Source organism: Suillus discolor (assembly GCF_016758755.1).
Source record: "Suillus discolor strain FC423 chromosome Unknown F5147scaffold_25, whole genome shotgun sequence".
NCBI classification, from domain to species: domain Eukaryota; kingdom Fungi; phylum Basidiomycota; class Agaricomycetes; order Boletales; family Suillaceae; genus Suillus; species Suillus discolor.
The window spans coordinates 521046-536279 of NW_024541272.1; the positions used below are offsets into that span (position 1 = coordinate 521046).

The 15234-nt window shown below is 46.9% G+C and overlaps 7 protein-coding genes across 7 annotated transcripts; 2 read left to right on the forward strand and 5 right to left on the reverse strand.

Moving 5' to 3' along the window:
• Positions 1 to 585: 585 nt before the first annotated feature.
• F5147DRAFT_693788 (uncharacterized protein) lies at positions 586 to 2732 on the forward strand. The gene is made up of 12 exons (XM_041437266.1): positions 586 to 637; positions 694 to 1013; positions 1063 to 1138; positions 1187 to 1299; positions 1354 to 1512; positions 1560 to 1638; positions 1687 to 1815; positions 1864 to 1968; positions 2018 to 2100; positions 2150 to 2164; positions 2218 to 2226; positions 2286 to 2732. The coding sequence occupies exons 3-12, from the start codon at positions 1078 to 1080 to the stop codon at positions 2568 to 2570; spliced, it is 1038 nt and encodes a 345-aa protein (XP_041293285.1). The 5' UTR covers positions 586 to 637; positions 694 to 1013; positions 1063 to 1077; the 3' UTR covers positions 2571 to 2732.
• A 546-nt stretch (positions 2733 to 3278) lies between these two features.
• On the reverse strand, positions 3279 to 5313 carry F5147DRAFT_693832 (uncharacterized protein). The gene is made up of 10 exons (XM_041437267.1): positions 4913 to 5313; positions 4701 to 4845; positions 4552 to 4648; positions 4439 to 4502; positions 4287 to 4379; positions 4115 to 4227; positions 3853 to 4058; positions 3715 to 3797; positions 3584 to 3666; positions 3279 to 3522 (listed from the first exon to the last, which is right to left on the reverse strand). Exons 1-10 carry the CDS (start codon positions 4964 to 4966, stop codon positions 3504 to 3506), a joined length of 957 nt encoding a protein of 318 aa, XP_041293286.1. The 5' UTR covers positions 4967 to 5313; the 3' UTR covers positions 3279 to 3503.
• Positions 5314 to 5317: 4 nt separating this feature from the next.
• On the reverse strand, positions 5318 to 7863 carry F5147DRAFT_693836 (uncharacterized protein). Its single transcript, XM_041437268.1, has 5 exons — positions 7234 to 7863; positions 6507 to 7180; positions 6278 to 6453; positions 5511 to 6220; positions 5318 to 5465 (listed from the first exon to the last, which is right to left on the reverse strand). The coding sequence occupies exons 1-5, from the start codon at positions 7565 to 7567 to the stop codon at positions 5353 to 5355; spliced, it is 2007 nt and encodes a 668-aa protein (XP_041293287.1). The 5' UTR covers positions 7568 to 7863; the 3' UTR covers positions 5318 to 5352.
• Positions 7864 to 8199: 336 nt separating this feature from the next.
• F5147DRAFT_799114 (uncharacterized protein) lies at positions 8200 to 9156 on the forward strand (the record flags this gene model as incomplete). Its single annotated transcript, XM_041443237.1, has 2 exons — positions 8200 to 8322; positions 8393 to 9156. 2 exons carry the CDS (start codon positions 8200 to 8202, stop codon positions 9068 to 9070), a joined length of 801 nt encoding a protein of 266 aa, XP_041293288.1. The 3' UTR covers positions 9071 to 9156.
• Positions 9157 to 9300: 144 nt separating this feature from the next.
• On the reverse strand, positions 9301 to 10534 carry F5147DRAFT_652611 (uncharacterized protein; the record flags this gene model as incomplete). Its single annotated transcript, XM_041433650.1, has 9 exons — positions 9301 to 9319; positions 9382 to 9464; positions 9520 to 9602; positions 9657 to 9865; positions 9923 to 10035; positions 10091 to 10183; positions 10244 to 10307; positions 10360 to 10456; positions 10516 to 10534. 9 exons carry the CDS (start codon positions 10532 to 10534, stop codon positions 9301 to 9303), a joined length of 780 nt encoding a protein of 259 aa, XP_041293289.1.
• Positions 10535 to 10814: 280 nt separating this feature from the next.
• On the reverse strand, positions 10815 to 12288 carry F5147DRAFT_693844 (uncharacterized protein). The gene is made up of 8 exons (XM_041437269.1): positions 12154 to 12288; positions 11998 to 12094; positions 11883 to 11946; positions 11730 to 11822; positions 11562 to 11674; positions 11285 to 11510; positions 11145 to 11227; positions 10815 to 11082 (listed from the first exon to the last, which is right to left on the reverse strand). Exons 1-8 carry the CDS (start codon positions 12182 to 12184, stop codon positions 10974 to 10976), a joined length of 816 nt encoding a protein of 271 aa, XP_041293290.1. The 5' UTR covers positions 12185 to 12288; the 3' UTR covers positions 10815 to 10973.
• A 230-nt stretch (positions 12289 to 12518) lies between these two features.
• F5147DRAFT_693845 (surfeit locus protein 6-domain-containing protein) lies at positions 12519 to 14117 on the reverse strand. Its single transcript, XM_041437270.1, has 5 exons — positions 13956 to 14117; positions 13802 to 13891; positions 13289 to 13741; positions 12877 to 13229; positions 12519 to 12825 (listed from the first exon to the last, which is right to left on the reverse strand). The coding sequence occupies exons 1-5, from the start codon at positions 14082 to 14084 to the stop codon at positions 12627 to 12629; spliced, it is 1224 nt and encodes a 407-aa protein (XP_041293291.1). The 5' UTR covers positions 14085 to 14117; the 3' UTR covers positions 12519 to 12626.
• Between the last annotated feature and the right edge of the window lie 1117 nt (positions 14118 to 15234).

The window sequence follows — 15234 nt, forward strand, 5'->3', positions numbered from 1 at the left end:
TGATAGGCCTGAACTACAATGATGTACCAAGGCCGTGTTAAGTTGAACAGGAAATGCAATTGTAGGGTGGATATCTAAGCAGGTGTTAAATGGAATTAGAGGGGAGGTACCCAGTGATCTTCTATACGTGTGTTTGAACTCGACCGGCGGTGATAATCCGCAGATTTAAGTTGCATGATGCTACATTTGTGTATACATCTGATAAGAAATGGCACAGGACTCACCTAGATCATTGCGAATGCCATAGTGACAAGTCTTGTCGCAATCTTCCGTTGAAGTTGTACCTGTAACCTTGGTCAATTACCGCATGCCATGATGATGTGTGCGGCATAGTGTCGGTTGATATCCCTGGCACACCTTATTAGCACGGTGCCATGCAGGAGATATACCCATCAGATGAACGTTGAACGTTCAAGTTCAAGTTTGCAGTATTCACTAGCATCGAGTGACTGGTATTGATGCAAAAGCATAAAAGTGCAGCGCCGAAGAACGAAGGCGATGGCGATGACAGTGTGCTTGTAGCCGTGAGAATTGTAATTATGGAAATCATTTATGCTGACCAAACAACACTAAAGTCTTACTTACAATGTTTTTATCGTAAGGAGATATGGGTTGTACCAGTAGTACCACAACAAGTGTAAGTGTTTGTTACCTGCTAGCACAGGAATTGATGCCATCGTGTCTGCTTGATAGCGATCACTGATAATCGCAATAACCTCGTTCAAGTGCCTGTCATCATCCGAGTCATGCCAGCAATGTCATGATCTGGCGGATGTTTCCCAAGGGGTATTTCATGACCGCGGTATCTGCTCGCAAGCTTGTGCGTGGGATTGCCGGAAGTGAATATGCTTTTCACACTTTGGACCCAAGATTGTTTATCGTAATCAAATGCTTTAATACAGAGTAGATTCACCTTTCTGCTTCGTGTGTCCACAAGGGATTACTAGCATTCATTGTGGTAACAATTCGGGGCGCGTGCGACAGACTCACTGATCAGATACGCTAGCACGAAAGTATGCCTTTTGTGTTCCTAAATATTACTTACCACATGTCGACTTGCAGGCAACCCGAGGTATCATGGCGTTGACAACCCCGAAGGCTGAGCTTATTGGCGTTTTTATGGAGTCATTGGCATACGGTTTTGTCACCCCATCTCTATATGTGTCCCATGCTAATCCTTGCCTAGGTGTATATCTGATGGTGTTTAGTCAATGCATGTCTGTACTGAGGAACAGGCAATCGCGACCAAGTGATTACTTGGTCGGGACTGCAATTTCATTGTTCATCTTCATCACGGCAGTGCGTGTCTCGTCGACTCAACATTGTCGACGTATCTTATGCATAACTCTCTAGCACGTTGCCGTTGACATCCTGCGCAACATACAGGCTTTCACTACAGACGAGGCAGAGCCAAATTATCCAACCATATATTATGGGACATTTGACACTTGGCAGAACATTCTAAAGACTGTTCTGTATGTTGCTGTTACATTGGTGTCTGACGCATTCATTGTACGCATCCTAAACTCGCCGTTATCAAAATCTGAGCATCTCTGCAGTTATACCGCTCATTCATTGTATGGGGTAGGAGTTACCTCATCTCCACCTTCCCTTTCTTGTTATTCATCGCGGATATTGGTTTGTTCCCTTCTGCCATCCATCTGCTACGGCTAACACGTAATATAGCTATGGGTGTTCTCTTGGTATACACTTTGAGCCGTGTCGTTCCGGGTGAAAACGTCTTCGCCGATGCCCTCTCTGTTCGCGTCAAGATATTCTACTCGAATACTCTGGCCATGAACGTGGTCTGCACATGTTTGTTTTTTACTCTACATCCGGGGCCAGACTAAATTCGCATATCAGCACTGATTGCATTCAAGATTTTAAATATCCAAAAAGCAATTACACCCTTCGCAAAAAGCGGTGGGGACCAGGTCTCTCGTTTGGTGCCAATCATAGTTGAATCTGGTAAAAATTCTAGCAATGCCTTCTCTGATATGTATTCATGCACCAGTAGCTTCTGTGTACTCAATCTTACTCATGGTTATGATCGGAACATGTGCTTCTGGCTCTCCAGCCATGTTCATCGTTTTGAATTCAGTAAGTCTAGCTATTTTTAAAAGATGTAATTAACAGCATATTGATCAAGATATCACCGATCATCGTGAGTTCCGTGTATTTTATCTTCTCAATTTGCTCACCCTACATCCGACACAGGGCATTGTGGTATGTCGATTCCCCGTGACTGTTTCTTCCTCCCTTTCTCACGTGTATCGTCCCTCCAGTTCTCTTCCGTTATCGTCCGCGTCGGTCTGGGCGTATCTCATGGTGATTCCCATCGCGCCAATGGCACAGTATCTTCCGCGCGGAACGTTCAGTGGATGACACGTGTGGGTTCTAGGCTACCCAATAGCGAGCCGCCGATTTATGCTGCGCCATTCCCGTATGGGGGCGTTCAGGTCTCGCTGCAACAAACTGTACATACCCATGCCGACACCTTACCGGATGACATCGAGAATGGCATCTCAAGCTCACATACAAAGGGCTCTTTCTCGGCTCTTTCTGTGTGATATAACACGTGTATTTGTCATTTAATTATTTGCACGATATTAATCCGACCAAGAATTCAGCGAAAAGAATGGCTTGGCCGGCTGTTGAGCTTCGATCCACGCATGTTGTCATAGACTTAGCGAGACACTGTTGAATAGCATGGATGAACGTTGATCCTACCATCTTCGATTCTCCGAGGGCGAGGTGTTTGCAGAGACTCCGCATACAATGTACCCATGCAGTATACCCATAAGACAACGGTAAGACTTGGGTAAGACCATTAAGATTCCTCGACAGTGTTACTTGATTTGGTCAGATGGTCTAGATGCAATTCGGTCCGGAAACACGCAGATTCTAAATATCTCGTGCCTTCTTCAAGCTTTGATCAAAATGATTAATCACCCTCGTGGAAATTTTGCAGACTAGATCTAGTAGTTTGTTCTTTAGGCCGCCCTTAGACTTGCCTACTACCGCGATCTACATGATAGTTCTCTTCAAAGACATCCCAGAGTCCACAAGGATGAGTGAAGTAGTGCAAGTCATGGACTTGAAGAGACACCACCGTTCCATCAGTACCACGAAGCTCACACAAATTCAAAATCCCCCCTCTGTGACATTTTCCACTGATATAGATATGGGCCTGGCTACAGTATGCCTTCGAATTCTGCCTGCATTTCGAGGTCCTCATGTCCGCGGTTCTTCGGGTTATGATCTCTCCTAAAATCCGTCCTCTCTATTTCCAATGATGTTGGGTTGTTTCAGACGGGTCACACTTATATCGACCAATTTCATGCATTTGTTGAAGCCGGGCCCTGGGCCTGAACGGTAGAACCACTTGGAATTATATGAGTAACTAGGCTAATAACTAACGGGCTGATACCACATGAGCCTAACGCACAGCTCTCGACGACAATCTATCACTCAAATGCACAACTCCTCGAGGGTATCGCAGTTTACCAAATGAGGTGACCACTATAGTTCAAGAAGGCATCAAAACCTAATGATGTGTATCAGATAATCAAACCACACGTACCCGTCGACAAAATATTCTCCGCCCGTCATGTAACTGGCATGATCGGACAGGAGTAAGACCGCCTGACCTGTCATCTCATATGGCTTTTGAGGTGGTGAGCGCCCGTCGGATCAAAATTCTTTGATACATACCTCGGCGAAGCGTCCGAGCGGTATGGTCTTTGCCTGATGCTCGAGGACGGAAGTTTCCATACCCGAGGTCTGATCTGTGTTCACTGATATCAAATGCTTAACAAGTTAGCACCAACGGGATTATTGCAAGATGCTGACCATAACCAGGGGATAGCGCATTCACTCTAATCCCATAAGTAGCCCACTCCGCTGCCAACCCTTTCATGAGGATGGACACAGCACCCTTGGATGAATTGTAGAAGACTTGAGTCAATGGCTTATTTGGCGCGACTTGGTTGATGATCCGAGAGCTCATGGAGGATGTAATAACGATCGAACCGCCATACTTCTTGTCAATCCACAGCCTGCCATATCCGTTTGGCTCACGCTTTCCAAAATACTACCTCATGATGGAACTCACTTTGCCGCGGCCTTGGTGCTGTTGAATACACCAAGGACGTTAACACCGTACACTTTATGGAAGTCTCTGCTGGTCAGCTCGAGTGCAGGTTTAACCACGGAGACGCCAGCGTTCTGTGATGTCAAGTTCCTCGTTTCGTAGAAATGACATGGCCGGAGAACGTTCCACTTACTGCTATGAGTCCTGTCACCGGACCAAGATCTTTGTCGATAAGAGAAAACGTTTCAGTTGTCTTTTGTGCATCAGATACATCACATTGATAAGCCTGCGTACACAAACAGGGAGGGTTAATGCAATAGGTCAACCGCCAAACATTCCACAAACCTTGACTTGCACGCCAAATTCTTTTCCAAGGTTCTCAGCTACTTCATGCGCGTCCTTGGAGCTCCTGAAATACACATTAAATGTAGAATATGAATGCCCGACTCGGGGCCAACCTGTAAATAATAGCCACTCGTGCACCAGCGTGGGCAACAGCGCGACTATAAGCGTATCCAATCCCGCGGTTTCCCCCAGTGATGATGATGCATTTGTCTACGGCGAGGCGAACAATGTCAAGCGAAAGGTGACACGCATAATCACGCACTGGAGAAGTCGATCGTAAAACCTTTGGAAGCCATGGTATGTTGCATACGTCCATGAGGTTTGGTATCTGTGATTCGAGATATATGTAATGTTGACGAAAGAGAGGTGCGAGGAGGTCCCAGATCCCCAACTTTTATTCCGGCGAGCTTCAGGAACCGACGTCATAACCACCTCAGTGAAATTGCCTTTCTCTGAGTTGTATTAGGTACTCACGTCAATCAAGGATAAGGAGCGTGCGCGTAGCGCGAGCTTTTGGTAGGCCGACATATTTTTGTATCAACTTTGTACAATAGGTTGATAGAATAGCTGAAGATGTAAGTTGCTGACCAGGTGAAGGGGATGCATCTATATATAAGCTCTCCCGACCTAATCGGGATATGTGGAGCTCTGTGGAGCTGTACGACTACAGCCTAGACTCGTGACCACTGCAGTCTAGGCTCGTGACCAGTCTAACTGCAGTGATTGTGTGCACAGTCCCAGTGATCCGTCAGGCAACCCCAAGCCCAAGCCTCGAGGGCCGAGGCGAGTAGACAATGTTGTTGCGGCTAACGCCAAACTACTTACTGACTAAGCAGCAGAAAGGACCGGGAAGACCCGAGGAAACCCATCTCTTCATACTGGCAGCCGTGTCACTGGCGCAAAACCTGATGAGATTACAAGTGATAATAAACATGAAGAAATACAGATATCAGTATGATCGACCCTATCAAGAAGCGCGCTCGTGCATGCGCAAACAAAAAATGCACATCGTCCTTCATTCCATTCCCTATCTCTGCGATCAGCAAATATCATTGGCATTGGGGACACTCACCATATATTTTCCCCTCCGCATGTTCCCACCCTTCTACCTTCTCTCCCAACAAGACGTCAGTTTTCTCCCACTTGTCAATCTGCAGCGGCTCTTCGTCGCATTGCAGCTGGACACGGACAACCTGGCCAGCACATTTCATTATCGCCTTCACGATAGATATAGGCCACTGCCAATTTTCGTTCAGCCAGAAATACCACCAGTAATTATTCCGGAAGTCGCGTAAACGCAAGGCGACCGAGAGAATATCCTGCGGTGCTGCAGTGTCACTATCAGACAGCTCGGCTGTGAAATCGACATCCAAGGCGTCCCAAGCGGCTTTCTGCATTTTTCCTGGTCGATATATCACTGCTGTATCCTGCACGAACCCATGATAGCTCCACAGGGAAGTGATAAAATGGTGCCAGAGAGACTCCTCGTCTTTGGGATGACGTATATGCACATAATACTTCACGTTATCGAGGGTGACTAGCAGAACGATGATCTTGAAGAGGTCAATCTCAGCTTGTCCAAGAGAGATGGAGCGCATTATAGCTCTGCAGAATGGTGAGCCTTTTCCGCTGTTGGGTGAGAGAAGTTGTTCTATGAAGTTAGATAACGACACTTCGACCGGGTGCTCGTCACCGTCATCTGCAGGTAACTGGAGCGGTGTGACAGTGGAAAGTAAGTGTGATGCTGCCATGTTGATTGCTGACCAAGGCCAGTCATTACAACTAGATTCATAGGGAAACGATTCATTGGAGGAGACATTGCGAGGGAGCTTGACTCACAAACTGTTCAAGCACCATGGAATCTCGATAAACAGGTGCTTCAGTTCATGGCAAAATTTTCCGACAATCTCTGGCCAAGTATGACCGCGAGGGTATATGATAAGTCCTGCAATCGTTCTCGTCATGTTGATTGTAACCAGCCAATCCAAAAATCCAAGCCGGTGATTGGTCACGGCCTAAAAGTGTCCTCTCATTCATGCCAGTAATTATTGCATATGAAATAACCTACCTTGATCCAAGCGCCTGCTGGTTTGTGGATAAAGCCAGCTCTTCCGAGAGCCCATATTGCTATCGAGTCCCCTTGACGTAACCCCAGAGTCAATGGGTGATGATGTTCCATGACATGTACAGCGCCGTATGATCGCCTCCCCGATTCGCTCCGAAACTGTACACTGAGTGGAAAGCAAGCGGGCTCAGATACCTCGATGAGTCTTCCGTCCTGCGTTTGGCGAAGAATAGCACATCGAAACCATTCCATTCTGTTGAGAGTGCTCTCGGTAACAGAGGCCAACTGTTCCTGGCCTGGTTCTAACTCCACAGTGCCATAGATAAATATATGAACTGATGTGACTCTTGCTCCAGAGGTTGCAATCGGGGGAACCAGGATATATAGATATTTACTTGGCCCGCAGAAATTGTGTCCCAGAAGGTGTGTGGCAATGCCCGGGAATGTGGGGATTAAATCTGTGAAGTCGGGCGGCAGGATAGTGTATGTGTGGTCTTGACCTTTCGTGTTGGTTGTCCGGTCCTTGTAAATGCAAAGTTCCTTGGTGTGTAGTGCCCAGTTGAGAGGACCGAAAATGACATGTCTGAACCAAAGTCCGAGGCTGATGAAGCCATAAAGGAAGCAAGCACATCGCAGAGTACAATACTCGTGCCAACGTAGGTCATGCTTCCCTTTCTCTGAGAATTCAGGCTATCAGCCAGGAGAGTGCGTTGAGATGTACGAGACACACCTATGCAATGCAAGAGCATACCACCAAACGCACCATACTCGGTCAACAGGTAAATTTTGAGCTGGTCCAATGTCACATCCCTCCCTGACATGGTCACTATCTCGACGTTCCTACTAGACTCTATGGCAATGGCCATAACAATGCCTCGAGACCAAGCCCAACAGTTGGCACTGAATAACGCATAGGCTTGATGTTTCGTCCCAATTTGCCTTAGAATGCGAGCAATGAAATGAAGAGTGACTCCAGGGCTATGATCAGAAAACTGGATTTCGAGGACAGTCATGGTGCATTTCCTCCGATGGTTTTCATGGGGATCATTTGGTTTATAGAACATTGCTTCATCTGCGCTGCCTTTCTGACTGCCAACAAGACTGCTAAGAGTCACGGGTATCCGTTCTCCTAGTCCTGTGCCATGCCAAGAATGTTCCAAGTAAAGCAGACGCGTTTCACTTGCATAAGTCAGAGTAAGGACGATGAACTCGTGACGCCAGTGGGAGAATCGAGTGTCCTTGAGCAATTCCAGTTTGTGTATTAGTGCCTTGCCATATTTCGAGGTGGTGGTTTTGACAGTAGATGTAGTGCCGGGAGTGAGCCCATCTAAATTATTAATATTTATGGTGGTGATGATTTGTAAAGTTGTCAACAGTTTTGTTGTAGACTCACCACGACCACTCGCCTGCTGATACTCTGACTTTCCCAAGACCATTTTGCACAAATCATCGATGCGATATTCTGAATCAATATCAAACGACATAGCGCTGGTCATGATGTGGCATGCTGTAGAAGCCGCTTATGCTCTTCTCCACGTTCCATATACTAAACATGGCTGAAATGAGCCCTTGAGTAGTCTGATTCTGCCTCAAGTCTGACCGCCTTATACCAGCAGCACTTCGGATGATGTTTCCTCTCCTCTCCAAATTATATCTGTTGTGTCTCCAAATCTTGGATAATGTTCTCTTGTTCCAAATGGGTCGCACTTATCTTGCCCGATTTCATGAATTTGCCGATGCCGCTGAAGTAGACGGCCTACAAGCTGTCAACCGTTGGCGTGTCGAACAGCAAGCAGAGTGGAATAGAGTGTCGAACACGGTAAGCTGTATATGCTCAAACGAGTCGTCAACCTCCACTAATACATCATACAAAATTCATGTTTGTACAGCTCGCGTTCCTCGCCACTATGAGTGCGGCTATCCTCGCGATTTCACCACCCGCTCCCCCTCTCGCTTTCTCTGTTTGGCTGGGAGCAGCTGGGTTGAGCGTCTGCGGTCTTTTCATTGTTCAGTACTTCCCTATCCAGGCGTTCTCTATTTCGGACGAGGACATGGCAGAGCTAGTGAAAGGTTGCAATTACATCAACCCAACTTTTCTTGCGATTGCGGTCGCCAGCCCTGTCATATTCGCCCTCTGGTCATCTATTCTTTTTGCCGTTGGCATCGTCGATTACATTTTCGAGAATACTCGTGGCAAACCGCGGTTCATGCTACTCTCGCTTGTACCAGTCGCTATCGGTTTCATGGCAAGCGCAGCCGTCATGGTCATCGCCAGCATCATTGGGCAACGTGTTCAAGCCCGCGTAGGTGATCTGTTACTGATATTTTACTTGTTTGACCCTTTCTCTCCTAACTTCACTAGTATAAGGGAAGGCCACGCCACAGGTGGCATGGCTTACCGCGCAATGATGGAAATGGTCTGTAATCTTTCTTTCATCTTCATATCTGCTGTGAACATGCCACACAGAAAGTGTATCGAACTCGACGCGGACGAGCGCGGGCGCCTGACCCTGAGAGGGTGTCGACTTAGTTGCACCACAACAATCTCATCGTTCCACACAGCTTGATTGGCCTCGCTTCTTAGATAATATCCAAAGTCTCAGCAAACATTTACATCGTTGTATTAGGCATGTAGGATTGAGTCGTGGTCATCACAATTCTTCCTTATTTTGTACAGCAGCGCTGGAATTCTCTGAAATTATTGTACACACATTACATCCTTCCGTTGTAATGAACTACTCCCTCTTAAGCTCCAGCCACACCATTGATCACGACTCCTTTGAGACGACAAGCGAATTTAGTAGATAAGCTGGCCGCTAAAGGAATATGGCAAAGAATCCGTCAGATTTGTGATGATGTGCGAAACTGGCAGACATACCCGTCAACGAAATACTCCCCGCCAGTCATGTAGTTGCCGTCCTCAGACAAGAGCAAAAGTGCCTGGCCTGTGATCTGATCGGGCTACAATTTATAAAATAAGTGAATCAGTGAATTCTAAACGAAACACGGTATATACCGTAGCAAATTTTCTCAAGGGAATGTGGTCCGCCTCATATTGGATGACGCTGTCGGGCAAATTATGAGTTTGATCCGTCTCCACTAATACATATTTTCAGTATGTCGTGCACGGGCCATAGAAAGAAAAATACTGACCGTATCCGGGAGAGACTGCGTTCACTCTGATGTTATGTGCAGCCCACTCAGCAGCCAACCCCTTGGTAAGGTTGGAGACAGCAGCCTTCGAGGAGTTGTAAAAGGCTTGCGTCAAGGGTTTGTTTGTCGCAGCTTGGTTAATGATCCGCGAGCTCATGGAGGACGTGATAACAATCGAAAGGTTTTTCAAGTGTTTGCCTTTCCAAAGTCTGCCGTATTCGTCAGGCCGTACTTTCCACAAACACAAAACACATGATGGAGCTTACGTTGCAGCAGCCACAGCACTGTTGAACACGCCAAGGACATTGACATTATACACGTGGTAGAAGTCCTCCGTGGTGAGTTCAAGAGCAGGCTTCACGACAGAAACGCCAGCATTCTGCAATAAAACCGCTCGCTTCAAGAAATAATCTGGCGGAAACGAATCTACTCACTGCAATGAGACCTGTGACGGGACCAAGTTCTTTGTCGATGAACTCAAACATCTCAACTGTCTGCTCAGCATTGGTGACGTCGCACTTGTAAGCCTGTGCAGGAGGATAGGGATCTGCATGAAGACGGCATTTCAGCGAGGTTGGTTTACATACCCTGACTTCGACGCCGAATTCCTTCTTAAGATCTTCAGCGACTTTAGGGGCATCCTTGTTACTCCTAACCACATAGTAATTAGCAATTGACAAGCATCAAAGTAGCTAAGCTGGACTTGTAGATGATTGCTACTTGGGCACCAGCCTTAGCCAGAGCGCGGCTATACCCAAGCCCAATTCCGCGGTTACCCCCAGTGACAATGATGCATTTCCCTGCACGCAGAATTAGGAAGAATCAGACTGACTGCCACTGATGATTCGGGGCAACGTACCAGAAAACGTGAAAGACATTGTGAGTTTTGTAGTGTATAAGCGTTAAGTGCGAGTGTAGATGGCTGTTGAGAAGTCGGAGAAGACTAGAGAGGAGACTAGAGGCAAGCGGTATATAAGCTGTCATGGTTCGAAGACGTCATAACCGTCCCCTCTTTGAATTTGATAGTCAGTAATGGATTGGCCGAGCCATGGATAAGTCCCCTCTTCTAAATTGCACTGAATTGGCCAACTAGAACTGTAACCTGGAACTGCCTGAAATTCTGGACTACTCCCAACGCTGGGGCACAGTTGGTTCGACAATTGGCCCCTTTCAGTGTAGTCGCCCAAATATTTTCGTCTGTACAGAATAGTGACAAACAGTGTGTCACCTGAAGGCGTGAGGCGGCCGATTAATAGAATTTGTACTGCTGTAGAAATTAAGCTGGCCTTATCATGTCTCCATTCACCCCGAATCCCATCACTTCTCATGCATTGATTGAGTACACACATTCCGTTGTAATGAACTACTCCCTCTTAAGCTCCAGCCACACAACTCTGTCGTGCGAATTTGCCAGATAAGCTGGGCGCTAAAGGAATATGGCAAGGAATCCGTCAGATTTTTGATGCTGTGCGAAACCAGCAGACATACCCGTCAACGCGATGCCCCCCGCCAGTCATGCAACTGGCGTTCTCAGACAAAAGGGAAAGTGCCTGGTCTGCGATCTGATCGGGCTACAATGTATAAAATAAGTGAATCAGTAAATTCTCAATGAAACACACAGTACATACCGTAGCGAAACCATATCCAGGAGTAACTTCGTTCACTCTGAAATTATGTCCAGCCTGAGCCCACTCAGCAGCCAACCCCTTGGTAAGGCTGGAGACAGCGGCCTTGGAGGAGTTGTCAAAGACCTGTGTCAAGGGTTCGTTTGTCGCAGCTTGGTTAATGATCCGCGAGCTGGTGGTGGACGAGATCACAATGGAAAAGTTCTCCAAGTTTTTCCCTTTCCAAAGCCTGCCAAATTTGTCAGGTCCTGCCTTCCACAAAATACATGGTAGAACTTACTTTGCAGCAGCCACGGCGCTGTTGAGTACGCCGAAGACATTGGCATTATACACGTGGTTGAAGTGCTCCGTGGTCAGTGCAAGAACAGGCTTCACGACAGAAACGCTAGGATTCTATAATCAAACCGCTCGTTTCAAGAAATGATCTGGCGAGAACGAATCTACTCACTGCAATGAGACCTGTGACGGGGCCAAGATCTTTCGCGATGAACTCAAACATCTCAACTGTCTGCTCAGCATTGGTGACGTCACACTTGTAAGCCTGTGCAGGAGGATAGGGGTCTGCATGAAGACGGCATTTCAGCGAGGTTGGTTTACATACCTTGACTTCGACACGGAATTCCTTCTCAAGATCTTGAGCGACTTGAGGGGCATCCTCGTTACTCCTAACCACACATTAATTAGCAATTGACAGCATCAAAGAAGCTAAGCTTGACCTGTAGATGATTGCTACTCGGGCACCAGCCTTAGCGAGAGCGATGCTATACACAAGCCCAATTCCGCGGTCACCCTCAGTGACAATGATGCATTTCCCTGCACGCAGAATTAGGAAGAATTAGACCGACTGCCACTGATGACCTAGGGCGACGTACCAGAAAAATCCATGGTAGGAGGTGAAGACATTGTGAAGTTTGTAGTGTATAAGCGTTGAACGTTGAGTGCGAGTGTTGAGAAGTCGGAGAAGACTAGAGAAGAGGCCAGAGGCAAGCGGTATATAAACTGTCGTGGTTCAAAGCCGTCATAACCTCTTTGAATTTGAAATATTGGCCAAAGTACTTCCTTGAATTGGCCAAGTGCCAGTTAGTCCGTGTCACAATTGGCCCCTCTCAGTGCAGTCACCCAAATATTTTCGTCTGTACACAATAGTGACAAACAGTGTGTCACCTGAAGGTGTGAGGCGGCCGATTAATAGAATCTGCACTGCTGTGGAAATTAAGCTGGCCTTATCATGTCTCCATTAATATTCACCCCGAACCCCAGCACCTCTCATACTGAAGTATGACCCACTTGAAATGAGATCGATACAAGTTATCCCTAACCATACATCAGGGCTACAGTACCTGCGCTACTTGTGCTTGCCCGTAGCTTTCCCTTTACCCTTATGGAAAGCCTTGCCCTCAAAACCAGGTCGAGCTTTAGTTTTCCCCTTTGACGACGACGACTTTCTTTTATCACTTCGTCGCTCATTTCGCATCGCGATGTTATCTGATCGTTTCTTCTGTTTTGCAGCCATGGAAGCTGCGAGCTGGTCTTTCCTCTCCTCCCTTCAACAATATAAGTATCAATAAAAAACCAAGTGATCATCAACAGCTTACCAGGACTTCTTGCTCTTCACTTTCTCCTTTTCTTTCCGTTTTACTGCCTTCTTCAGGCGCCCTTCGTCATCCTTGACCTTGACACCTTCAACACGCGCCTCCGCTTTTGCCCAACGACTCTTATCTTCTATAGCCTTGCGTTTGTCCTCCGGCATCGAATCCAATTTTTCCTTCCGCGCAGCGAGCTGCGACAGAGCTTGATTAGGATTAGAAGACGTCTTGAGTGATGCAGCCCTTTTGCTCGAACTCCCGGCCACCACAGAAAAAGATACATTAGTCAATGGACCGTCGATATGACGAGAGGCTGCAGTTCCTTTCGAAGCGACTGGCAAGTCCGGAACAAGCAACTGATTCTGTTTGTCGAGCACAGAAGGATGAACTCGAGCTCGAACCTCGCAAGATGCGAAAATACCTTGACAGGAAGACCCTTCGTCACTTCCTTCTTGCTTCCTTTTTTGCCTTCAGCCTCTGCCTTGCGCCTCTCTTTTGTCTCTTTTCGTCTTTTTTCACGAAGCGCAGCGCGTTGCTTTCTCCTTTCTTCCAAAAGCTCGTCTTTATCTCCCGGCTCTCCACCACCTTGTCCACCACGTCGGAGAGCTGCCATGCGCAAATGTAATTTATCTCGGAGAGCAGCGATACTCTCTGGTTTAGCCATGGGCACTATAGAGTCGAGTGGGGCGGTCACAACGGCATCGCTGAGATCCACATCATCCACTTGCATAACGTCGTCCTCGTCGCCGGCATCAGAATCAGACCCGAGTACCGCAGCTTTCCGCTTCCCCTTGACTTTCGAGTTGTTTTTTTCTAGCTCAAGAGCAGCTTCGTTCTGAAGGTCGATGACTGACTTTTGATTGGCTGGGTCCAGCTAGAAAAATAAGAACTCAGACTCAAAAAGGAACATCAGGCAGTGATGATAGCGGCAGACCTTATCCCTGCGAGCCTTTTTTGATGCCTCCTTCGCAGCTTGTTTGGGTGCTTTCTTGTTTTTGCTGTGTTTTTGATACTTGGATGGAACCTGTCCGATGCGCACGACGCGATTCAGATTCATCAATGAACGACTGAAAATTTAAATAACACACATTGTCGTCTGCATCATGATCATCTTTCGGCAGGTAGTACTTGGCAGGTATCAAGTTTAGTAAAGCCTCGAAGGTATCATTATGAGCCTCGACTGAGGCGCGCAGGACTTCGATGGGTGTTGTGGGCATTGGTACGAACAGGCACGAAAGAACGGATCTGATAGTTTGCAACGGGAGCAGAATTCAAAGATTATTATTACGTCATACAGGTCTACATATGGATACATATCAACCTCTATGTAAATACTACGCGACCATGTCGTCTGAAGCTGAAGCTTTGAAATTTGAAGTATGCATGTACTAATAAGTCGAAGCTATCCGATATCAACGTTGTCAACCACGATAATACTTACTTTAAGATCATAGGCCTAGGGAGACTATGCGAACAATTTAGAGGAAAAACTGAGATGAAGTCTGGAGGCATTCTAGAACATCATTGCATTGGCCAATGCACATAATTCAGTCAGAACCACACGTAGAACTGGTACTCTGGACGTTCCAAATGGTTGTACAATGTGTACCGGCCGGTATATGTAGATAGTGACCGGCCGGAGGTGTGGTGGTGGTGGTGGCCGATACCTCTAGTTGGTGTGGCTAGTATGTAGAGTGGGTGCTGGCCAGTCTGTAGGGTAGGTGCTGGCCAGGTGCTGGCTGGAATATAGGATGGGTGCTGACCAGTATGTAATGTGAGTGCTGGCCAGGTGCTGGCCGGTGCATAGGGTAGGTATTAGCTGATGCCTAGAGTGAGTGCTGGCCAGTGTATAGGGATGATAGTGTGAGAATTGGGTCTTTGTCATGCAAAAGTACACATGCAGAATGGGGGTTAGACAATTGCACATAGTAAGCATGCAAGTTGAAGGTGGTGTTCAAGAGCTACCCTACCACTTTTAAGGCAAGAAATACTATATTAGGACTACAAGTTGTAGATATCACCCTGGCCGACTTGCACATAAATAATAAAAACAACTAGCTTGCCAATCAGACTTGTTTTTTACTATTATAATTAGAATAATACAAGCAAAAATACAGTACAGTATGAGCTGTAGAAGGTGTTCTGGCCGATGTCTACATAAGGAAAATCAGTCTGGCCGGACCATCAGTACACCATGTAATTGGATACAGTATGCTGTAGAAGGTGTTCTGGCCGATGTCTACATGAGGCAAAGCAGTCCGGCCGGACCATCAGTACACCATGTAATTGGGTACAGTATGCTGTAGAAGGTGTTCTGGCTGATGTCTACATGAGGAAAAGCAGTCCGGCCGGACCATCAGTACACCA